This window comes from Salmo salar, chromosome 14 (assembly GCF_965601325.2).
Source record: "Salmo salar chromosome 14, fSalSal1, whole genome shotgun sequence".
NCBI classification, from domain to species: Eukaryota; Metazoa; Chordata; class Actinopteri; order Salmoniformes; family Salmonidae; genus Salmo; species Salmo salar.
Window position 1 is genome coordinate 16,024,288 of NC_138304.1, and position 25,253 is coordinate 16,049,540.

General features: G+C 43.1%; 1 protein-coding gene across 3 annotated transcripts in view; it reads left to right on the forward strand.

The window, feature by feature from the left end:
• Nucleotides 1-17,596, forward strand: part of LOC106568916 (uncharacterized) — a 63,963-nt gene extending 46,367 nt beyond the window's left edge. The window contains exons 6-16 of one of the 3 annotated variants that reach the window (XM_014139747.3): nucleotides 4,059-4,156; nucleotides 4,242-4,322; nucleotides 4,394-4,549; nucleotides 6,350-6,497; nucleotides 8,592-9,205; nucleotides 9,326-11,536; nucleotides 12,021-12,206; nucleotides 13,696-13,857; nucleotides 13,975-14,037; nucleotides 14,262-14,357; nucleotides 16,492-17,596. In XM_014139747.3, the coding sequence (XP_013995222.2) occupies nucleotides 4,059-4,156; nucleotides 4,242-4,322; nucleotides 4,394-4,549; nucleotides 6,350-6,497; nucleotides 8,592-9,205; nucleotides 9,326-11,536; nucleotides 12,021-12,206; nucleotides 13,696-13,857; nucleotides 13,975-14,037; nucleotides 14,262-14,357; nucleotides 16,492-16,515 (3,839 nt within the window). In that variant the 3' untranslated portion in view covers nucleotides 16,516-17,596. The remainder of the gene's footprint in view (nucleotides 1-4,058; nucleotides 4,157-4,241; nucleotides 4,323-4,393; nucleotides 4,550-6,349; nucleotides 6,498-8,591; nucleotides 9,206-9,325; nucleotides 11,537-12,020; nucleotides 12,207-13,695; nucleotides 13,858-13,974; nucleotides 14,038-14,261; nucleotides 14,358-16,491) is intronic. The other 2 variants (XM_014139748.3, XM_014139749.3) reach the window with 2 other exon arrangements.
• Nucleotides 17,597-25,253: the final 7,657 nt, after the last annotated feature.

The window sequence follows — 25,253 nt, forward strand, 5'->3', positions numbered from 1 at the left end:
ATGAAACCAAGGCTCTCCAGCATATACTCTCTGATTACATTTCATTTATGCCTGGTGAGCACATAATCCTAAAGCAAAATAATACACATTCTAATCAAACAAGCATAAATCATTCTGATGAATGGATTTCATACTATTATCTACACCTCTATTTTCTTTAATCAAGAAAACAGAAATTCGACATATGAGCTTGTCTAACCACGCTTACTACTGCCAACTTCAAATGTCAGAATCTCCTAAAAGAGCCACAAGACGGCATTTTAAGAGGTCATTACTACAAAATCCTGCATTCTGTAATCAATTTGAAATGCAATAAAGATTTCGTCGATGACCCCCGGATTCTATGGGATGCCACCAAAGGTTATATAAAACATAATGCAACTACATTTGCATCTGTGTTGAATAAATTACAGTTAAAGAAGATATCAGCATTGGAAATGCTGTGTTAGAACGTTCTCAACAAACACTCTTTTCAGACCAGGTAGCTATTATTGTTCCAAAGTCAAGACAGAACATAATTTATTGATAAGACAAAGAGCAGAATTTGCCATCCATCGAGTAAGACTTAACCATTACTTTCATGGTAATCATCCCAGTCCTTTACTGACTAACAAGCTATGCAGTAATGATCAATTAGCTGACATAGTAATAGTTGCTATCAGAACCTAAATGAATCAAAGATTCCCCCGCTCCTATAAAGAACTGTACACCTCTGATTGTAAATCCACTTCAAACCAGACTTTTTTGTTAAATAATTAAAGTTGCAATATGTAAATTCTTGGGAGACCCAACCAAATTCAAATAGAAATATGAGCTATAGATCTGTCATTCTCATTGAAAGCAAGTCTAAGAACCGGTAGATCTGTTTTATTTCTATGCTTCCCGTTCTTAAGTTTTGTTTTTGCCTCTTTTACTTTAAGTTTTGTACACCAGCTTCAAACAGCTGAAAATACAATATTTTTATTAAAAAGGTATTTACATGGTACGCTTGTTTTGCCACATAAACAGAAAAGTTGGCGAACTATTCAAATTTTTGATACGAGGAAATGGCAGAGCAATTTCTGCATATTGCACCATTTAAGAACTCCTCTCAACAGAGGAAGCCACCTTGCTTGGAGCCCAAATCTGTCTCAGTGGACTCAAAGGGGCATTGGATACCAAGAACATAGGCAAATCACCTGGACGGGAAAGTATTCCAACTGAAGTCTATTTAAAATGTTGGAATCAATTAGGTCCACTATTAAATGATTAATACAGCTGTTCTTAAAGGTTAATTTGGGAGAGATGTGAACACGGCACTAATTAACGGCTCTTATTAAAAAAAGGTAAGGATGCCACCCAGTGTTTTCACTATAGTCCTCTCTTTGATAATCACAGATATTAAACTGTTTTATAAAATATTGGTGTCGCGTCTCGAGACTCACATGCTGACTACACCAGGCGTGCGCATGTTGATTTTGTCCATCCACACCAGACTTGATCAGGACACCCAGGTTGAAATATCTAAACGAACTCTGAACCAACTATATTAATTTCGGGACAGGTCGAAAAGCATTAAACAGTCATGGCAATTTAGCTAGCTAGCTTGCTGTTGCTAGCTAATTTGTCCTGGGATATAAACATTGGGTTGTTGTTTTACCTGAAATGCATAAGGTCCTCTATGACAATTAATCCACAGATAATGAGTTAGTAATCTCTCCTCTTTCAGTCTTCTTCTTTGGACTTTATATGGCAGTTGGCAAACAACTTTAATGTGCATTACTGCCTCCAACTGGACTGGAGTGTGGACCTCAGTTCATCTTTCAATCACCCATGTGGCTATATACTCCTAAAAACCAATGAGGAGATGGGAGAGGCGGGACTTGCAGCGCATCAAGCCTCACAAATAGAAGCAAGTTCTACTTTACCGCCTGGCTACACAGACTCGTTGATGTGTGCAAGCAGTGTGGATGCAATGATTGAATAACATGTATGTGTAAATTTATTTTGCAACTCTCGCGCACGCAATGCAGTGTGGTCAGCATGTTACTTACCTAAATTAATCCACACGGTCCAAAGTGGGTTTGTTAAAAAGCGTTTATCCTCGGATAACCTCCATCGACTATATCATCAGAAACAACAGCTCTTTGGGCTGTATTATCTCTCGATGCAGAAAAAGCATTTGATAGACTAGAATGGTCAGTCTTGGAACATATTGGAATTGACAACAATTTCATTAATATGATTAAAATACCATATGCCAATTCCTCAGTCATGGTTATTTTTTAATAATAAGAACAAATTCTTATTTACAATGACTTTAGGCCAAACCCTAACCCGGACAATGCTGGGCCAATTGTGCACTGTCTTATGGGACACCCAATCATGGCTGGTTGTGATACAGCCTGGAATCAAACCAGGGTCTGTAGTGACACCTCTAACACTGGGATGCAGTGCTTTAGACCGCTGCGCCACTCGAAGCAATATCTGCTCTGCTCCGTTCAGAATCACTAAAAGCAGTAGACAAGGAGATCCAACTTCACCTCTGCTGTTCTTATTATCCATGGATCCCTTGGCCCAGGCAATTTGGCAATCGATTTAAATAACACAGATTTCTCTATATTCTACTGATCATTTCATTTCCTTATACGCAAATTACATTTCACTATATCTAGACACTGTATCTCAATCGTTCCCAAATGCATTGAAGATCATAGATAAATTCAGCTTAATCTCAAGTTATAAAATGTATCTAACTAAATCTCTCTACTGCCTCTCAAGACCCCGGTGGAGGACTCCATCTCTACTTATGGAATCCCAATCGTTTCCCATTTTAAATATTTGGGAGTAGATATAGTTCCTTCTTTAGATTAAACCATTGCCAAAAACTTTAACAGAACGCTCAAATCAATTCAATCCGACATCAGTAGATGGAATGATATCCCAGTTGCTTTGACTGGCTGAATATTTGTTGTCAAAATGAATATTGCCATGGCTGAATTTCTGTACTTAAATGCATCCCATGGCTCCCCCTTCTGGCTATTGGGATAAAATTCATAGTGCAGTATTTACATTTACGTCATTTAGCAGACGCTCTTATCCAGCGCGACTTACATTAGTGAATGCATACATTTCATTTAATGCATTTTTTTTTTTTTTGTAATGGCCCCCTGTGGGAATCGAACCCACCACCCTGGCATTGCAAACACCATGCTCTACCAACTGAGCCACAGGGAAGCCATATATATATAAAAATGTATATGGCAAGGTAAACGATCTCGGATACAATTTCTACATTTACAAAGAGGTAAAGACGTAGGAGGACTATATTTTACCAAACTTTCAATTGTATTTCCTGGCTCTAGCATTTGGCTCTAGCATTCCTGGCTCTAGCATTTGGAATTGTTTCAGACATTATTATTCTGCCTCTTGGTTGAGTATATAGAGAAATATAATGTCTCCTATTGCCCTGGAAGAGGTGGTCTTCACTGATATATCCCTTAATGTAAATTACGATTTGATGCTACTATTGCTCACACTTTCTATTTGGTGCAAAATTGAAAAACAATGTAACTGGGAATCAAAATGGCATGCCCATACTCCAATATTTCACAACAATGCCTTGAGATCTTGAGGGCGGCCTTTTGCATCCCCCCAGTAGTGTGAATGTGGAATCCGGACCCTTACCGATATCATGGACAGTAATGGTTTGAGAACATTCCAAGATTTGAAAGATACATTCACATTACCAGGTAATTCCTTTTTTTCCCCATATTTACAACTTAGGTCAGCTACCGAATCATCTAATGATGGGATTTATAGATAAATTATCTGGGCTCCAGAAAGGACTGATCTCTATAATGGATCAATGGATCGAGGTTACACAATTTTTTTTGGTGTGTACATGTAACTCCCCTCTGAAAAATAACGATTACAAAAATAAATAAAAACAAAAAAATTATTCCAAAAATAGACAAACAAAACACTAAGTACTACCGCCCTCTGCTGGCTGGTGTGTGTATAGCAAGACCGACTTTACTCTAAAGAAACCTCTTGGTTATGTCCCCATCCCTTTTCAGAGCACAGCATGGCAGAGACCCTAACGGTGGCACTGAGGGTGGCAGAGGAGGCCATCGACGAGGCCATCGCCAAGGCAGAGGGACACACCGACAGTCAGGTAACATACTCTGCAGGATGGAGTTGTCTAAAAACAGTAAACATCTTATTGAGTGTCTGGCTGACTTTGTTGTTGTTCTGGCTAGGACAAGCAGAGCGAGGCAAGGTATCTGCGAGACCACAGAGAAGAGCTGATTGAGGAACTGACCACAACCATTGTGCAGAAAGTACGTCCAATTTAATTTAATTTCAATTAATTTCAATACAATTTAATTCAACTCAGTTTATTTCATGCTAGATCATCCGGCGGAGGAAGAACCTAGCTGAGATGAAGCCTGACTATGACCTGGACTGGCTCCCCGACAACCAGAGTGGTGACCAGCCCTTGGCTTCAAGCTCCCCCAGCTCCAAGATCTCCCGCACCACATCAGCCCGCGCCAAGGCCTCTATATGGGTTAGTATGGAGTGTAAGGTGGTTCAGGGAACTACCTTACGTGATCAGTAGCCTTACCTAGGCTTTAGCTCAGATGTCTAACTGCGGCATGCAGTTGACCCAGGTTCAAAACCCAGTCTGTCACATAAGACCAGTACAGAACCTTTATACACTGCTCAAAAAAATAAATGGAACACTAAAATAGCACATCCTAGATCTGAATGAATGAAATAATCTTATTAAATATTTTTTTGTTTACATAGTTGAATGTGCTGACAACAAAATCACACAAAAATAATCAATGGAAATCCAATTTATCAACCCATGGAGGTCTGGATTTGGAGTCACTCAAAATTAAAGTGTAAAACCACACTACAGGCTGATCCAACTTTGATGTAATGTCCTTAAAACAAGTCAAAATGAGGCTCAGTAGTGTGTGTGGCCTCCACGTGCCTGTATGACCTCCCTACAATGCCTGGGCATGCTCCTGATGAGGTGGCGGGTGGTCTCCTGAGGGATCTCCTCCCAGACTTGGATTAAAGCATCCGCCAACTCCTGGACAGTCTGTGGTGCAACGTGGCGTTGGTGGATGGAGCGAGACATGATGTCCCAGATGTGCTCAATTGGATTCAGGTCTGGGGAACGGGCGGGCCAGTCCATAGCATCAATGCCTTCCTCTTGCAGGAACTGCTGACACACTCCAGCCACATGAGGTCTAGCATTGTCTTGCATTAGGAGGAACCCAGGGCCAACCGCACCAGCATATGGTCTCACAAGGGGTCTGAGGATCTCATCTCGGTACCTAATGGCAGTCAGGTTACCTCTGGCGAGCACATGGAGGGCTTTGCGGCCCCCCAAAGAAATGCCACCCCACACCATGACTGACCCACCGCCAAACCGGTCATGCTGGAGGATGTTGCAGGCAGCAGAACGTTCTCCACGGCGTCTCCAGACTCTGTCACGTCTGTCACATGCTCAGTGTGAACCTGCTTTCATCTGTGAAGAGCACAGGGCGCCAGTGGCGAATTTGCCAATCTTGGTGTTCTCTGGCAAATGCCAAACGTCCTGCACGGTATTGGGCTGTAAGCACAACCCCCACCTGTGGACGTCGGGCCCTCATACCACCCTCATGGAGTCTGTTTCTGACCGTTTGAGCAGACACATGCACATTTGTGGCTTGCTGGAGGTCATTTTACAGGGCTCTGGCAGTGCTCCTCCTTGCACAAAGGCGGAGGTAGCAGTCCTGCTGCTGGGTTGTTACCCTCCTACGGCCTCCTCCACGTCTCCTGATGAACTGGCCTGTCTCCTGGTAGCGCCTCCATGCTCTGGAGACTACGCTGACAGACACAGCAAACCTTCTTGCCACAGCTCGCATTGATGTGCCATCCTGGATGAGCTGCACTACCTGAGCCACTTTTGTGGGTTGTAGTCTCCGTCTCATGCTACCACTAGAGTGAAAGCACCGCCAGCATTCAAAAGTGACTGAAACATCAGCCAGGAAGCATAGGAACTGAGAAGTGGTCTGTGGTCACCACCTGCAGAACCACTCCTTTATTGGGGGTGTCTTGCTAATTGCCTATAATTTCCACCTGTTGTCTATTCCATTTGCACAACAGCATGTGAAATTTATTGTCAATCAGTGTTGCTTCCTAAGTGGACAGTTTGATTTCACAGAAGTGTGATTGACTTGGAGTTACATTGTGTTGTTTAAGTGTTCCCTTTATTTTTTTGAGCAGTATATATATATACAGTGTGGCCTATGTTGATTATATTTACCTCTCTTTAGAGATTCAACTATTTCATTATTTGTATTTGTCTCAGCGGTCTCACTCTGCCTTCTCGCTGCTGGATGACAACGTTATGATGCAGTGCTCTGGGGTTTCCCAGGACTCTCAGCAGGGGCTGAAAAAGGAGGGAGGAGCGGCAGGATTGGCCAACTGGAAGAGTGTTGACCGCCTGGACAACTCCAGTAAGACCCTGCTGGCCACCGCAACTCTGCTAGTCATTATTCACACGCACCATTACAACGGTCTTTCCACACACCTAGTTTAGTCATTTTCAAAATTACACTTTTTTTCTCAATTATTTATTAGCTTGTCTTCCATGTCCTAGACAATTACAGTTTCAAGATACAATACAGTGGCTTCTGAAAGTATTCACCCCCCTTGGAATTATTCCTATTTTGTTGCCTTACAACCTGGAATTAAAATTGATTTTTGGGGGGTTTGTATCATTTAACTTACACAACATGCCTACCACTTTGAAGATTAAAAATATTTTTCATTGTGAAACAAACGAGAAATAAGACAAGAAACAGAAAACTTGAGGGTGCATAACTATTCACCCCCCCAAAGTCAATACTTTGTAGAGCCACCCTTTGCAGCAATTACAGCTGCAAGTCTTTTGGGGTATGTCTCTATAAACTTGGCACATCTAGCCACTGGGATTTTTGCCCATTCTTCTAGGCAAAACTGCTCCAGCTCCTTCAATTTGGATGGGTTCTGCTGATTTACAGCAATCTTTAAGTCATACCACAGATTCTCAATTGGATTAAGGTCTGGGGTTTGACTAGGCCATTCCAAGACATTTAAATGTTTCCCCTTAAACCACTCGAGTGTTGCTTTAGCAGTATGCTTACGGTCATTGTCCTGCTGGAAGGTGAACCTCCGTCCCAGTCTTAAATCTCTGGAAGACTGAAACAGGTTTCCCTCAAGAATTTCCCTGTATTTAGCGCCATCCATCATTCCTTCAATTCTGACCAGTTTCCCAGTGCCTGCCGATGAAAAACATCCCCGCAGCATGATGCTGCCATCACCATGCTTCACAGTGGGGATGGTATTCTCGGGGTGATGAGAGGTGTTGGGTTTGCGCCAGACATAGCGTTTTGCTTGATGGCCAAAAAGCTCCATTTTAGTCTCATCTGAACAGAGTACCTTCTTCCATATGTTTGGGCAGTCTCCCACATGCCTTTTGGCTAACACCAAATGTGTTTGCTTATTTTTTTCTTTAAGCAATGGCTTTTTTCTGGCCACTCTTCCGTAAAGCCCAGCTCTGTGGAGTGTACGGCTTAAAGTGGTCCTATGGACAGATACTCCAACCTCCGCTGTGAAGCTTTGCAGCTCCTTCAGGGTTATCTTTGGTCTCTTTGTTGCCTCTCTGATTAATGCCCTCCTTGCCTGGTCCGTGAGTTTTGGTGAGTGGCCCTCTCTTGGCAGGTTTGTTGTGGTGCCATATTCTTTCCATTTTTTAATAATGGATTTAAATGGTGCTTCGTGGGATGTTCAAAGTTTTGGATATTTTTTTATAACCCAACCCTGATCTGTACTTCTCCACAACTTTGTCCCTGACCTGTTTGGAGAGGTCCTTGGTCTCCATGGTGCTGCCTGCTTGGTGGTGCCCCTTGCTTAGTGGTTGCAGACTCTGGGGCCTTTCAGAACAGGTGTATATATACTGAGATCATGTAACAGATCATGTGACACTTAGATTGCACACAGGTGGACTTTATTTACCTAATTATGTGACTTCTGAAGGTAATTGGTTGCACCAGGTCTTATTTAGGGGCATCACAGCAAAGGGGGTGAATACATATGCACTCACCACTTTTCTGTTTTTTTGTAATTTTTTAAATTTCACTTCACCAATTTGGACTATTTTGTGTATGTCCATTACATGAAATCCAAATAAAAATCAATTTCAATTACAGGTTGTAATGCAACAAATTAGGAAAAACGCCAAGGGGGTTGAATACTTTTGCAAGGCACTGTACATACATGCAACTTTATACAGTCCAATATGGGGAAAACAAACAAACAAAATGACCTGTTATTGATGTACTGTAGTAAAAGACTGGTGGCTAAAGGCATCCTCCCCTGTGTTTGTGTGTCTGCCTGTCTGCCTGTCTGCTGTGTGTGTGTGTGTGTGTGTGTGTGTGTGTGTGTGTGTGTGTGTGTGTGTGTGTGTGTGTGTGTGTGTGTGTGTGTGTGTGTGTGTGTGTGTGTGTGTGTGTGTGTGTGTGTGTGTGTGTGTGTGGCATCTGTCTACCCTGATGTGTGTGTGTCCGGAGGTGCGTCCTCAGTGCTGAAGAGCCCAGACGGGAACTGGATCGCCCAGCAGAGCACACAGCTGTCTCGGCCCAGCCTGCTGACCAAGAGGAAGTCACTGGTATTCAGCGTTTTGGAGAAGGAGTCCGGTGTGATCTCCGCCTACGATGAGATGGGCTCAGACGACGCCGAGGGGGGAGAGGGGGCCTGGGGCGCCGCCCTGCTGGAGATACGCAGGAAAATGACAAAAGCCAACAACAACCAGGGGTCAGAGGCACCAGATGCCCAGGCCTCTGCCGACCAGCAGCACAGCCTCCCCTCACCCTTGCTGGACCACCACGCCAGCACGGACACCCTCAACTCTGAATCTGAGGTAGGAGAAGATCAGATTCGAGGTCAAGGGCCGAAGCCCCAGAAGCCTCTGCTCACCGTCCTGAAGAGAAAGGTGCCCGTGGAGCACCGGTGCACCCCCTCTTCACGTCGGTCGTCCCGGCCGGGCATCTTCGACGTGAACTTTAACCCTGAGGGGAAGGAGGCTGAGAGCAGCGGGGCTGATGAGCTGGAGGAGGGGTGCAAAGTCAGGAGGACGCGAAGGAGGAAGAGGACTAAGAAGGATCAGGGGGAGGGAAGAGGAGAGGTAAAGCGAGACAGTCTGTCACTTTCACTTATGACCTCAATTTCACTTATTCCCCTTATCATGTTGGACATCCATTTTATTTCTCTGATAGCTTCTATGTCTTCTATCTGCTGTTAACAGGAGAATAGCAGCATGCTACTGGATGCCCTGGCCAAGAAACTAAGTGTGAAAAAGACCAGCCAATCTGGCGCAGTCACCTCAGACACTCTGACTTTGGATGGTGGCTTGACCTCCAGGTCACTGACCCCTGAACCCCTGGGTCCTGAGGGGGAGGCCCCCGGCTGCGGGGCCCCTAAGGGCCAGGGAGGAGGGACCATGGGAGTGACCATCAATCTTGAGCAGGAACTGACCATCAGACTGAGAGAGCTGGCCAGCCAAGTCGGCTTCGCACACGTCTCATCATCTGAGGACGAACTGTACAGATCGGGAGAGGAAGAGGGAGGAAGGGAGGGAAGGAGAGAAGGAACTCAGGAGGAGGAGCGGTTATGGCATATAGAAATCGAGATGGAAGGAGGGAGAGCGGGAGAGGGTGAGGAGGAGAAGAGGACAAAAGAAAGGGAGGGAGATGGAGGAGGAGAGCTGAAGTCAACACTAATCAAGCTAGCTAGTCAGGTCAGAGGCACAGAATTCTCATCCACTGAAGATGAGTTGGACAGAGTGGGTAGGGTTGAGCGAGAATGGGAGAGAGAGCGGGTGGAGGAGAGGACAAAAAAGAGGGAGAGAGAAGGAAGAGAGGAGCACACTGTAAAGTTGCGTATGCTGGCTAGCCAAGTCACACATTTCTCATCAACAGAGGAAGAGCTTGACCGAGTCGGTGTCAGCGATGGAGAGATGGAGGAGCAGGGAGAAGGAGAGAGGGAGGGAGAGAAGGAAGAGCTAACATACAAACGGTGCAGACTGGCTAGACAGGTCAATGATGCGCAGTTGTCATCAACAGAGGACGAGCTGGATAGAGTGGGTCTCTATGATGAAGAGATGGAGAAAGGGAGGGAGGAGAGAGAAGGAGAAGGGGGTGGCGAGCGGGAGGAGATAGACGCTGAGGCACTGTGGGAGATGGAGGGAGATAAAGAGGAACTGACCTCCAAGTTGAGAGATCTGGCCAGTCTCGTTAGCGCCTCCCAATTCTCCTCTACGGAAGACGAACTGGATAGAGTGGGAAAGAACGAGGGCGAGAGGGAAGAGGGGAGCAAAGGAGACAGAATGAAGTTGTCAAATAGAGTGGCAGACTGGGTCAGAGAGAGATGTGGAGAAATGGAGGGAAAGTGGCATGGAGAGAGATGGGGAGAGATGGAGGGAGAGAAGAGGAGGGTACAGGTGGAGAGGGTGAGAGAGAAGCCCTGGTACCTGGGGGGGATGGAGGTGGAAGGGAGGATGATGAACAAGGAGAGGAGAGATAGCATCGGAGAACTAGATGTCAGACTCTTTGACTTTGAGGATGAAAGTGAGAAAGAGGGAGAGCTGCAAAGCGAAGATATGGACACAAAGGTAGAGGAAGAGGGAGTCATGAAGGTACAGAGGATGATGGAGAGGATGTTTGAAGGAGGGAAGGAAGGAAAGAGGGCAGGGGAAGCAGAGAGAAAGGTGGAAGGAGGGATGGGAGAGGCAGAAGTGGGAGGAAGAGAGCGAGAAACAACAGAAAGTGTGGACACTGTGGAGGAAGAGGTGATGTTTGACCAAATAATCAGCAACCTAGAGCACACACTGGGTGGGATGGAGGTAGAGATGGATGGAGAGATGGTGGCGGACCCCGAAAGAGAAGGGAGAGAAGAGGATAGGAACCAAACAAAGGTTAGAGAAAGCGAGTTTAAGAAAGAAGAAGAGATAGATGAATATCTAATTAATGAGATGCTAATGTTAGAACAGCTGTCAGACAGGTTTGGCACTTTAGATAAGACTGGAGTCAAACCTCAAGAGAAGGCTGGAGGGAAGGAAAGAGAAAGGGACAGTTCGGATAAGACAGTAGAGCGTGTTGTGGAGCGAGGTGAGAAAGAGGCTCGAGAGAAAGATGAGCAGACTGAAACAGAGACCCATAAAAGCATCCTACCACAGAATTTAGATGAGAGAAAGGAACAAGTATCAGACCAGACAAAGAGCGAGACATCCCGAGACCTGGAAGAAGAGAGCAAGGGAGTAGAAAGAGGGGGATATGAAGGTGGGGAGGTAGAGGAGCAAACAAGCGAGGAGGAGATGGATGATTTTGGGGAAAGAGAAGGGGAACATTTTGAGAAGAATACAGATGAGAAAGTTCGGTTGCTCTCAGTTTCTAAGGACCCAGAAGAGAGCGCCCCCTGTGTTCAGGAGGAGATACTGTCTTCAGAGGAGATCCAGAATGTAAGAAACGAAAAAAGCACCTAGCTTTACCCATAGAGATGCCTAAATTGCTATGTAATTCTGTGGATCTACCCTTTCGACATTTCTAACCTCAAAGCAACTAACAGCTGTAACACTAACTCTGTGCTTGCTCCTCTATGCCATTCTACTTTCCCTTTCTTTTTCCCCCCTCTGTCCTCCCTCGTTCCATTACTCTGTGTTAGGATAGTCCTAACAATTAGGACCTAGAAAACACACTCCAGTTCCTTTTCCGCTTTGCTACAGCAGGTGCGATGGCAAACTGATAACTTGACCGTGCTTTGGGCAACAGGGGTAGCGCTATACGCAGTCAACCAGTCAAACACTCTTTCTTTCTCTTGACTCTTTGGCTCTTCTCTGCTTGTCTACCACGGTTATTCTCACATAAATTGATGTGTGCCACACAGGGACCGTAGGCTTTTAGGGATTGCATAAAACCTGTGTAAATCCAATTGCGTGTGTGCAGAGGTACTCGGCGATGTCACTGCGCAGTATCACCACTGAGGTGCTGACGGTGTTGAATGCGACAGAGGATCTACTCCAGGGGGTGGAAGGGGGTGACTATGCTTGTTCTCCTCCCTACACACCTTCACTACCCCCCAACACTGACACCAAGAGGCTGGACGAACAACTCAGCAGACTGGAGGAGAACGTAAGACCTGTCTGTCTTTGTGTCTGTATAACCTTTAACACACAGTGCCTTTGGAAAGTATTCCGACCCCTTGACTTTTTCACACACTTTGTTTGGTTACAGCCTTATTCTAAAATGTATTAAATTGTTTTTCTACAATCTACACACAATATCCCAAAATGACAAATCAAAAACAGACATTTTTGCAAATGTATTACTAATGAAAAAACTGAAATATTACATTTACATAAGTATTCTGACCCTTTACTCAGTACTTTGTTGAAGCACCTTTGGCAGCTATTACAGCTTCGAGTCTTCTTGGGTATGACGCTACAAGCTTGGCACATCTGTATTTGGGGAGTTTCTCCCATTCTTCCCTACAGATTCTCTCAACCTCTGTCAGGTTGAATGGGGAACGTTGCTGCAGAGCTATTTTCAGGTCTCTCCAGAGATGTTCGATCAAGTTCAAGTCCGGGCTCTGGAGCAGGTTTTCATCAAGGATCTCTCTGCACTTTGCTCCGTTCATCTTTGCCTCGATCCTGACTAGTCTCCCAGTCTCTGTTGTTGAAAAACATCCCTACAGCATGATGCTGCCACCACCATACTTCACCGTAAGGATGGTGCCAGGTTTCCTCCAGACGTGATGCTTGTTTCTCATGGTCTGTGAGTCTTAAGGTGCCTTTTGGCAAACTCCAAGTGGGCTGTCATGTGCCTTTTACTGAGGAGTGGCTTCCGTCTGGCCACTCTACCATAAAGGACTGATTAGTGGAGTGCTACATAGATGGTTGTCCTTCTGGAAGGTTCTCCCATCTCCACAGAGGAACTCTAGAACTCTGTCAGAGTGACCATCGGGTTCTTGGTCACCTCCCTGATCAAGGCCCTTCTCCCCCGATTGCTCAGTTTCGGAAGAGTGTTGGTGGTTACAAACTTCTTCCATTTAAGAATGATGGAGGCCACTGTGTTCTTGGGGACCTTCAATCCTGCAGACATTTTTTGGTACCCTTCCCCAGATCTGTGCCTCGACACAATCCTGTCTCGGAGCTCTACAGACAATTCCTTTGACCCGTGGCTTGGTTTTTGCTCTGACATGCACTGTCAACTGTGGGACCTTATATAGACAGGTGTGTGCCTTTCCAAATCATGTCCAATTAATTTGATTTACCAATGGAAACAGGATTCACCTGAGCTCAATTTCGTGTCTTATAGCAATGGGTTGGAATACTTGTTTTTAATTTTTAATAAATTAGCAAACATTTCAAAAAAACTGTTTTGTCTTTGTCATTATAGGGTACTGTGTGTGTATAGATTGCTAAGGATTTTTTTTTAAATCCATTTTAGAATATGGCTGTTACGTCTCAAAATCAAGGGTTCTGAATGCTTTCCGAAGGCACTGTATTTCACAGTCCCTGTGGGTTCAAGAACACTGTGATGCTAACCTCTGCTAATGTTATAAAACTGAAATGCCAACAGTCAGTCTATCTGTCTGCACCAAATGAATTGTGCCATTCAGGTGTATGTGGCGGCGGGCACGGCGTACGGCCTGGAGGCGGAGCTGGACGACCTGGAGGAGTGTGCCCGGGCCATCGGCGATGCCACCTCTGACCTGGAGCTGTCCTACCTGGAGGAGCAGGTGGCATCGGCTGCCGCCCAGGTGCATCAGTCTGACCTCCAGGTGTGTTCAAGTCTGGATGCCCTCTGTGTCTCATAGCTAGCTAGTTAGTGTCCAAAATGGCACCCTATTCTCTATGTAGTGCACGACTTTTGACCCGAGCCCTTTGTGGCATTTCAGACGCAGACTTTTGCTTTGGAAAAAAGGAGAAAGCGGGGGATTTTACCTCTGGTTTTACCTCGGGTATGATGACATTAGAATTAGAAAATTGTATGTTTGAATGTTGGTGATTGTCACATAATGAAACTATCAAATAAAATGTTTGAAAGAAAGAATTAGAAAGATGTCCATAATGTGGATATTTGCCTGAAAACATAAAAACATATACATTCAATTGTGTTTTTAAGTCCTTTTAAGTTGATCTGAGTGAGAGAAAATTCATGTTAATGTTACGTATTTTGTTGTAGGTGTCGGACATTGCAGCCAGGATCACAGCTCTGAAGAATGCAGGTCTCAACGTGGTCCCACAGAACCGCTTCACTAAGCCCAAGAAACAGCCTAAGGTACTGGACCAGACCAGGTCACTTAGCACTAGGACCAGGAGTTTTACCTGGTCAGGTCATGTGGTCAGGAAAAACTCCTGGCCCTACTTGTCACTCAATAACAATTATAAACATATCTTGTGATTTTTGAACAACAACTTATCAAGTGTCACGTGACTCTCTGCAGCCACAAATGTTGGTCTCGTCACGGCAGAGAGGAGACGACTACTTGCTCCACCCTTGAAGGGTTAGAGATATGTGACCAGCCAGCTCAAATCAGTCTTATGTAGCAAAATTTGAAATGTGTTTTTTACATTGGATACAAGTAGAGACTCAGAGCTACAAAATGGTTTATCATACATTACAGTTGAGAACAGTGGGAAAGTCATTCTGCTTTGATCATTGATAAACTTGTAAACTCACTTTTGAGAAAATGGCCTTTGAATGTTTTGGTACTACTACTGGAGTCTTTGTCTACACCCATTCAGCACCGTTCACACCCTCTTAAGCAATAGCCCCACCCATCTCTTTAAGGGTTGATCCGAGCATTCTGTGCAAACAACAGCAGTCAAGCACCCAAGCTAACTTGTTAGCTACTTCCAGACACAAATGAGAGAACAGCTCACTTAACATTACTTGCCCTAGCAGAGCTGGTTAGGCTGTTATGTTATCCAGAGTGTTGGTGACTGCAACTGTGCTGTCAGATTGTCCGTTCGTTAATTCAGAGCGTTTCGCTCTTGGAGCATTCAGAGCGCACCAACCAGGTTCAATGTTAGCTAGCTAACATTAGGCTATATCTAGCCAAGCAAATTACTCTGAGATATGAATAATAAGATCATACATGTAATGTTACCTAGCAAGCCAGCCAGCTAACATTAGCTAGCTAGCTAGGTAAACAATGAACCATAATCCAGTCAAAAGTTTAGAAATAACTTCTCATTCAAGGGTTTTTCTTTATTTTTACTATATATTTATTTATTTATTTTTTACAATTTTTTGTTCTATTGTAGACTAATAGAAGAGCGAGTGCATTGAATTCTAAATAAATTACTGACAGTGTCACCAGCTAAACACCCACACACCACCACCTCCATGCTTCACGGTGGGAACCACAAATGCGGAGATAATCCGTTCACCTACTCTGAATCTCACAATGACACGGTGGTTGGAACCACAAATCTCAAATTTGGACTCATCAGACCAAAGGACAGATTTCCACCAGTCTAATGTCCATTGCTCATGTTTCTTCTTCTTATTGTTGTCCTTTAGTAGTGGTTTCTTTGGAGCAATTCGACCATGAAGGCCTGATTCAGGCAGTCTTATCTAAACAGTTGATGTTGAGATGTGTCTGTTACTTGAACTCTGAAGCATTTATTTGGGCTGCAATTTCTGAGGCTGGTAACTCTAATGAACTTGTCCTCTGCAGCAGAGGTAACTCTGGGTCTTCCTTTCCTGTGGCGGTCCTCATGAGAGCCAGTTTCATCATAGCCCTTGATGGGTTTTGCAACTGCACTTGAAGAAACTTGAAATGTTCTGTATTGACTGACCTTCATATCTTAAATTAATGATGGACTGTCATTTCTCTTTGCTTATTTGAGCTGTTCTTGCCATAATATGGACTTAGCCCTTTTTGGTAAAAGACCATCTTCTGTATACCACCCCTACCTTGTCACAACACAGCTGACTGGCTCAAACACATTAAGAAGGAATGACATTCCACAAATTAACTTTTAACAAGGCACATATGTTAATTGAAATGCATTCCAGGTGACTACCTGATGAAGCTGGTTGAGAGAATACCTAGAGTGTGCAAATCTGTCATCAAGGCAAAGGGTGGCTACTTTGAATAATCTCAAATATAAATATATTTTATAACACATAGTTTTGATGTCTTCACTATTAATCTACAATGTAGAAAATAGTAAAAATAAAGAAAAACCCTTGAATTAGCAGGTGTGTCCAAACTTTTGACTGGTACTGTGTATATATGTATGTATATATATATATATATATAGTACCAGTGTATATATATATATGCTGTATGCCATGATAGTCACACATGTACTACAATCACATTAGTTCCTGTATTCAATAGTGTGTGGTCTCATACTGTATATGTTCTGTATTTTGACCCACATGCCTTATCTTTTTTCAGATAAAGAAACCTAAGCCAGACTGATCAGGCATGTTGACCCCTGTCATGACCCCTAGCTTCCCCTCACACCAGTGCTACCTGCCTTTAACCAACCATCAGGACAATGTCAAGTACAGGCTGACAGTATTACCACTAATTTTGGCACTGTGGACATAGACGAGAGTTGTAGATTTTTTTATAATGAGATGAAAATAGTACATATGTATGTAAAAAAAAAAATGGATGAAGTTAAAAACAAAGATGGTTTCGTATAGACTATTTATCGTAAATATCATGTCAATAATTTCTTTATTATTGGACCTTTTAACCAATCAGTAACCATATAGCCATATAAGGTCATGAAGAGAACGGACACTAACAAGCTGTGTTGCTCCTGACTGAAAACTGTGATTAATACTACTGATTGTTTTAACATATTTTAACGGTTAAAGCCATTTTTATCTCAACGTAAAATCATTTCTGGGAAACAATTAAGCACCTAACTGTGATATTTTTTTTTACCATTTGAATTTAAAACAAACAAAAATAGCTTCTTAGCAAGAGCAATTTCTCAAGCAAGAGTTTAGCTTGGGCTGTGTGGGAGTGGAGAAAACAGAAAACTAGCTGTTATTGGCAGCTGTTAATAACTAGCTGTTATTAACTAATTTACCACCTGGTGATGCCACCAGGCAGGCCTAAACTCCATCCCACAAAAACAGGCAGAAATTGCAGGTGTTCTTTTTAAACAGCCTTTACACTAAAAGCGCATTATCATTATTTTCAGAGTATTATTCCAATCTGTGTGGAAATGCATATATAAAACACATGAAAATCACTTTTTTGACTGAACTAGGCCTTTAACATCTTTAATAGTCTATCATTGTTATGGGAACAATTACATATGAGATAGTTATTGCAAAAAGTGCCAAATTACATCCTTAATCATCAATGCTTTGTCTAATGTTAAGTATCTGTTGAATATGCATAATACATCATTTTGGATTTTCAGGTAAACAGAAAGTCCCACATTAAAGGTCTATGGTCGTTAGTTCTCTCTAACCATGTACATTTGATGTTTGATTTTTCATTGTAAATTATGGTGCACAATAAAATAATCATTCAATTACTTATGGCTTATCATTGTGCTCCTACAGACAGACATTTCAATGTGAAGGCTAGCTACTTGTCTTCCACTATTACAAGTGTGGGAACAAAGTCATGAACTAAAGCCTTTGAAGTAATCAATCTTGAGATTCATACACACACAGAGCTTGCCTAACCTTTCAGGTTAAAGAGATGGGGAAAGACGTTTGTTTGGGTTTTTGAGAGGAGGAAGTGGCACCACTGTCTGACATTCCACCTGTGTTGATGGAGCCGAGGAGCTGCACATAGGGCTTCTGGAGAAATAAAAATCCATCTTCATGGAAACAAACATTCAACAGTTTATGTTCCAGTGAGTGTTTCCTTTAACATCCACTTGTTTCCCTCAAGCAGTGCTCCTGCCTTTGTTTTCCATAGACATTCGACAGCATCCTACCTTCATCCCCTTCACTAAGGTATGCATTATAGTAAACATCACTTAATGACCTGAGAGGAATAGGTCAATTCGTCTGTCCAGTTGAATTGATTTTGTGTCCAGTCCTCTGCAGACACAGCATTCTCACACAAATTAGAAATGTTACAAATGTCATGAAAATGACAATGGGTAAAGCATATTTACAGTAGAGAATCATTAGTACATTGTTCCAGCTTTTTCTGTCACTGTTGAGTTCAGTCAACTCTGCATAGGCATGAGACTCTCTCCTGTGGCACCGCCATTTCCATCTCCAGTAGGCTGCCGTAGTGTAGTCCACCAGGAAAACAAAACCTGGTCATCATGCTGATGACATTCTTAGCTTATATCGGTCATTGCTTTTAAATCAACCTGGAGGTTGTCATATGCTGAATAAAAGGTAATTGAATAAATTCCTCAACACAGTTCTTCCACGGAAGAACTGAAGAAGGCCAAAGCGTTTTTTTTTTCTTCAAACTTCAATTTGTCCTCCAAGTGTCTGAATTTGGTCTCACAATCTCTGTCTGTTCCTCTATTCACGCACCTTCACTAGACTGCGAGGTAGCAATAGCATACAATTGCATTTCCACCGTAGAAAGTACCAGAAAGTACCAGTTTCTTACACCTTGGTTGGACTGCGAGGTAGCGGAAGCATACATTCTCCTTCCACAGTATAAAAATACTAGTTCCTCCCCAAAGCCCCCTGAATGGTCAGGTCCGGTTAGTTCCAGTCAGCACTGGTCTGACACGAAGCGTATTCTCTGGTCGGGGTCAATGAAACTGTCCTTGTCGTCTATAAAGCTCTCCCTGAGGTCTCAGTCAGAGATGATGAACGCTTGTTTGGGGTCGATGGCCACCACACCGTCCTTCTCCAGCGGCCTGCGTACCACCTCGGAGTATGCAGGGTTCCGCGAGCTGTGACAGAACGTCAGCTTTATAGCAGGCCAGCCTACCAGCCGCCTCTGGGGGAAGCACAGAACTGAAAGGAGGTTTGTGCACAAACAACTGTGTAAGAGAGGCATCCCTAAAATGTGTAACTACTCCATGTAGGCATAAACAATATCTGATGTTCTGTCTGATGAAGGTCCTAAATGTCACAATGTGTTTAGCATAAATAAAATAAAATTAGATGTGTTGTGGAGGGGGACAAGTTGGGACGTTACCTAACATGTTCAGTTTGCTGGGCTGTTGCTCAGATCTGGGTCAAAATAATATTGGCGTTCATTCAAGTACTTTCGGTGCGCTTGCTTATTGCTTGCCCAGCCTAATGGAAACAATGGAATAGTCCCAAAAGTGCACGCCCTGCCTATCGTGATCATATGCATTATTCATTAGAATAGGATTGGCAACCACTTCTTTGTGTGATCTGAAAGAACAAGAGGACATACAGATGGGTAAAGGATTTGTTTGGACACCTAGTGATCAATTCATGGCAAGTCAGAGGGCTGCAGTCAATGTTCACACCAGAGCCAAATATAGAGGCGTACCCTCGCCATCACTACGTCCCTGAGCAGCCAGAGCTAAACACAAACCTCAGCCCAACTCCTATTCTATACCTGTCTCCCTGGAGTGCGCACTCTTTTACTTCACATCATGGGTTTAGAAGCTTTGGATTGGCTTTGGCAAGCATAGACACATTTTCACACAAGAGGGATTTTCACACAATTCAGTCCTTTTACAGTGAATCCATGAGAAGGAATATAACTAGTGCACGCTTTGGGGAGAATGCGTTGGTTAGAAAGTGTGCCAGGTATGTAGTGCTACTAACACACTGGAGGAGCACTGGTGAAGGGCAGGGCGGTGGATACCGTGGTGCTGGGTCTGGTTGTAGTAGTAGTTGTGGTGGTGGAGGTAGTCGTCGTGGCGACGAAAGTGGCGGTCCGTTGTCTCACTGTGGTTGTCGTAGCAACTGGAGTGGTTGTAGTGTGAGTGAGAGTAACAATGTAAGGTGGTGTGGTGCTGGTGTTGGTGTGAACCATCTGAACTCAGCTTTGTTTTTCCCCCTGTGAAATCAAGACGGTGGGAATTTAGTTTCCAGTTTTGAATTAGTTTCCTTGAAGCAGAAGAAAACTAATGAATTGAATAGTGAATTGTTCAGTTTCTTTTCAGGGCAGCCTCTGTCAACCCAGTCCTGGCGATGTCTGTCGAAGCCACTGGAGCACCTGATTAGGAGAGAACAGGAATTATGAGAACACACAGGGCTGATATGAGAGAGAGCTTGGTATTTAGGTTGGTATTTTTTTCTTTTGGATCCTTCACAACAACATTCCGGTGTATTCTGTACCTACAAATGGCAATGACCTTTACTTGGACTTCACTGTTTACCTCCGCTGTCCGCTACACCGGCTGCAGTTAAAGCCGATCTCAGACGAGACACAAGGACCACAGCTGGTGAACTGGAAACACAATGAGAGACAAAAGAAGAAGGCATTTCCAATAGAGCAGCGTCTCCTGAAACCCAGGCCAGAGCCATATTCATTAGAGCACACTGTAGCAAAATGTTTTGCAAAAGAAAACTAAAATGTTTCTTACTGCACAAGTTCAGCTAGTCCGCCCTGTTTGTCTGTTTTGTGCCAAATAGTACCCCAAAAATGTTACATTTTCGTTCCAACCCAGCACAAACAATAACCATATGGATCTAACTGTAAAGGGCACTGCAGACTTTGACTTACTGGGCAGAAGAAGCACCTCAACTGCAGTGGAGTTGGAGATCTTGGACTTAAGGATGCTCACTTTGTGGTACTCATAGACGGTCCTCCTGCGGACATCTGGCATAATGAGTTAGGTGGTCAATGGTGGTCAGACTGCGGTCAGGCATAGTGGTCTAATCATACTGGAGGACCAGGGATGCAGGGAGAATAGACACACAGAGGCAGTAGGTTAGTAAAGTACGTTGATACTCACTGGGTATCTGCTCAATCTCATGAAGCACCACAAACGCATCAGAGACACCCACTTCGACTGGGTGGTTCACTGCACTGACCTCACTGATGTCAATAGGAACCTAAACACAAGAATAAGCACACCAAAGTCAGTCGATATGTATGACTGCCAGAGGAGAATCACCTCCTTGTAAGCGAAGACGATGCTTCCGTCACTGTGCATAGAGGTCTGGAAGGTGAACCGGCCCTGACTGACACTGTCCTGCAGGTGAACCTGGTCACGCTGGATCACCAAGGCTGTGCCTAGTGGACAGACACACACAGAGACAGGAGCTGGTTATAACCATACACTAGCACACCCAACCACACATGTAAGGTTCCAGGTTGTCCTGTTTTTTAGTAATGATGCAGCTGCACAGATAATAAGATCTCACAACGCCTGGGAGAAGTTTTTGAGAGGTGCAGCACGACTAGGAAAAAAGACCACCTAGAACCCACCAGAGACAGAACAAACATACCGGGCTGATTAAAACTTGGACAGCCTTTAGTAGCATGAGATGACAGAGTTTTGTTCTGCCAAGTCTGTCTTAACATTGTCGAAGTAAAGTAACAGTGGAGTTTGTCGACACGCAGGGGTCCAAGTTGGCTCAAGTTTTCCCAAAAAGCACCTGGAAGTACATGGATAATCATCAAGACTCTTGGAATAATGTTCTATGGACAGATGATTCAAAAGTCAAACTTTTTTTGGACAACATGGGTCCCATTATGTCTGGCGAAAACCAAACACTGCATTCCACAGTAAGAACCTCATACCAACGGTCAAGCAGGATGGTAGTGTGACGGTTGGAGGGTGCTTTGCTGCCTCAGGACCTGGACGACTTGCCTTAAAACCTCTAGGACATATGGGACGGTAGCGTCCCACCTCGCCAACAGCCATTGAAATAACAAAAATCTCATAATTCAAATTTCTCACACATACAAGTATTATACACCATTTTAAAGATAATCTTCTCGTTAATCCAACCACATTGTCTTATTTCAAAAAGGCTTTACGGCGAAAGCATAGCATTAGATTATGTTAGGACAGCACCTAGACAAGAAAAACCACACAGCCATTTTCTAAGCAAGGAGAGGCGTCACAAAAACCAGAAATACAGCTAAAATGAATCACTAACCTTTGATGATCTTCATCAGATGGCACTCATAGGACTTCATGTTACACAATACATGTATATTTTGCTCGATAAAGTTCATATTTATATCCAAAAACCCCATTTTACATTGGCGTGTAATGTTCAGAAATGTTTTGCCTCCAAAACTTCCAGTGAATGAGCACATCAATTTACAGAAATACTCATCATAAACTTTGACAAAAGATACAAGTGTTATGCACAGAATTATAGAAAAACTTCTCCTTAATGCAACCGCTGTGTCAGATTTCAAAAAAGCATTATGGCGAAAGCAAACTTTGCAATAATCTGAGTACAGCACTCAGATAGCAAAACAAGCCATACAGATACCCGCCATTTTGGAGTCAACAGAAGTCACAAATAACATTATAAATATTCACTTACCTTTGATGATTTTCATCAGAATCCACTCCCAGGAATCCCAGTTCCACTATAAATGTTTGTTTTGTTCGATAAAGTTCATATTTATGTCCAAATACCTCAATTTTGTTCGCGCGTTTAGTCCAGCACTCCAAATTCACTAAGCGGGTGAGTTTAGTCCAGACGAAAAGTCAAAATAGTTCCATTACAGTTTGTACAAACATGTCAAACGATGTATAGAATCAATCTTTAGGATGTTTTATCATAAATCTGCAATAATATTCCAACCGGACAATTCTATTGTCTTTAGAATTGAAAGGAAAGGCAGCTCGCTCTCACGGCCGTGCGAATGTTTGAGCTCATGCCAATTTTCCAGACACATTACTGAATCAGCTCTTATTCTCTTCCCATTCACAGTAGAAGCCTGAAACAAGGTTCTAAAGACTGCTGACATCTAGTGGAAGCCTTAGAAAGTGCAAAATGACCGCACAGACACTGTGTATTAGATAGGGAATCATTTGAAAAACTACAAACCTCAGATTTCCCACTTCCTGGTTGGATTTTTCTCAGGTTTTTGCCTGCCATATGAGTTCTGTTATACTCACAGACATCATTCAAACAGTTTTAGAAACTTCAGAGTGTTTTCTATCCAAATCTACTAATTATATGCATATTCTTGTGTCTGAGTAGCAGGCATTTTACTTTGGGCATGTTTTTCATCCAAGCTACTCAATACTGCCCCCCTTTCCTCAAAAAGTTAATAGAAAGAACCAGGAATTCTGCTCTATATCAGATAATTCTACGGGAGAATGTCAAGCATTCCATCTGCGAGCTGAAGCGCAGCTGGGTCACGCAAAAAGACAATGATCTAAAACACACAATCAACTCTACATGAAATGGCTAAAAAGCAACACGTTATGTTTTGGAATGGCTTAGTGAAAGTCCAGACCTAATCCCAATTGAGATGTGGCAGGACTTGAAATGAGCAGTTCATGCTTGAAAACCCACAAATGTCGCTGAGTTAAAGCAGTTCTGCGTGGAAGAGTGGGCCAAACATCATCCACAGTGACATGAGAGACTGAACAACAATTACAGGAAGCATTTGGTCGGAGTAATTGCAGCTAAAGTGGCACAACCAGTTAATGAGTGTAAGGGGGCAACTACTTTTTCACACAGAGGCATTGAGTGTTACATAACTTTGTTTATGAAATAAGTATGCAATTGTTGTGTTATTTGTTCACTCAGGTTCCCATGATCTAATATTAGGTTTTGGTTGAAGATCTGATAACATTCAGTATAAAAAGTATGCAAAAGAATAGAACATTAGAAAGGGGGCAAATACTTTATCACGGCATTGTAAGTCAAATACTTAGACCATGAAATACTTCAGATCCACTTGATTGGTACAATGGAATGAACAGAATAAGCCCAATAACACTAACTCTACCCACCTGCACATCTCTCAAGCTAAATCAAGCACACTTCCAAGTATTTAACATTATGTGTATATAACGCAGGTCTGGAACTCTCCGGGAGGACGTAGCCCCTGCACGCCAGCACGGAAAACCCCTGAGGATAGTAAAAGGTGCTCCATATGACATAGTGTAGGCTAACTGGTTAAGTTTCATCCTACCGGTGTTTGAAAACCATGTGGGGGGATGACAATAGTATGTTGAATGTCTTTTCAGAGAAGCGAGGTAAAGGCTGCCTCGTATTCTTCACACTAGCAGGCACAGCCCAAGGGGATGGTATAGGGGCAGCTATGACAGAGGAGGAGGGCGTGTTGTGATAGTGTTCTGGTAGCCACAGGAGACCTCGAAGTGTTATTGTGGTTTGGAGACATATAGAATACTTTCAAAGACCTCGGTTTCAATGGGCAATCTGCATTTCAAACGAAAGTTCTCTCCTCGCCATTGATTTGGTAAATAGCTGAGTGACGGGTCTGGAGAAATGTAACCACTCTCAAATTCATAGACAGAGCTATGGATCCAAGATCAAAATTACAGTTTTAACTGTGTTTTGAGGCTACACAGTGTTTGTTTGCACTTACTTTATTTCCAAACAAAGGAGTAAAAGAAGTTAATATCATAAAGCATTTATAAAAAGTTAAAAAATGTATGTAGTGATCGCAGACTGCCCCTTTAATGAGCTACGACTGGCACTAATAGCAGTAATAGGTCTACATTTCAGCAAGGTGACATTTATGAAGCAGGTCCTCTTATCGTGTTAAGTTGTTTTATCTCCTCGTATCTTGGGAAAGTCCCCTGGGAAGTATTATTCTATTCTATTTAATTCTATGCCAGACAAACTGTTTTCACTCTTTCATGATTCAGCATGGCAGCGATGTCGATTTTCACAGCAATTGATCCTGTTCTTTTATGGTCTAATGTTTACAGTAATTGCTTCAATATTTAAGCTAATTCTAAAAGGTGAATAACTTGCCAAAACATCAAGGATAGAAATGATAGTGCACAAGGCTGAGCGTTAAGAACAAAACACAGAGAAAAGTTGAGTATGATAATGACTTTCCACTTGCAGGCTTTAATTCCACATGGCTTATTTTATACTGGCAAACAATAAATATTTCAGTGATAAAATTGAGTCTTCGACATCGTCAGTTCCTACGTCTGTTTTTTTCCCATTTTAAATCCCCAAAGCACACTATCAAATATCAACTATTCATGTCCTCTGCACAAGGTCTTTTTGGTTTGAAGTCTCAAGGCTACACTGAAGGTTGTCCGCTTTTCAAACAAAAACCCGGAGCAAGGTACGCAATAAAAATTGAGTAGTTTAATATTT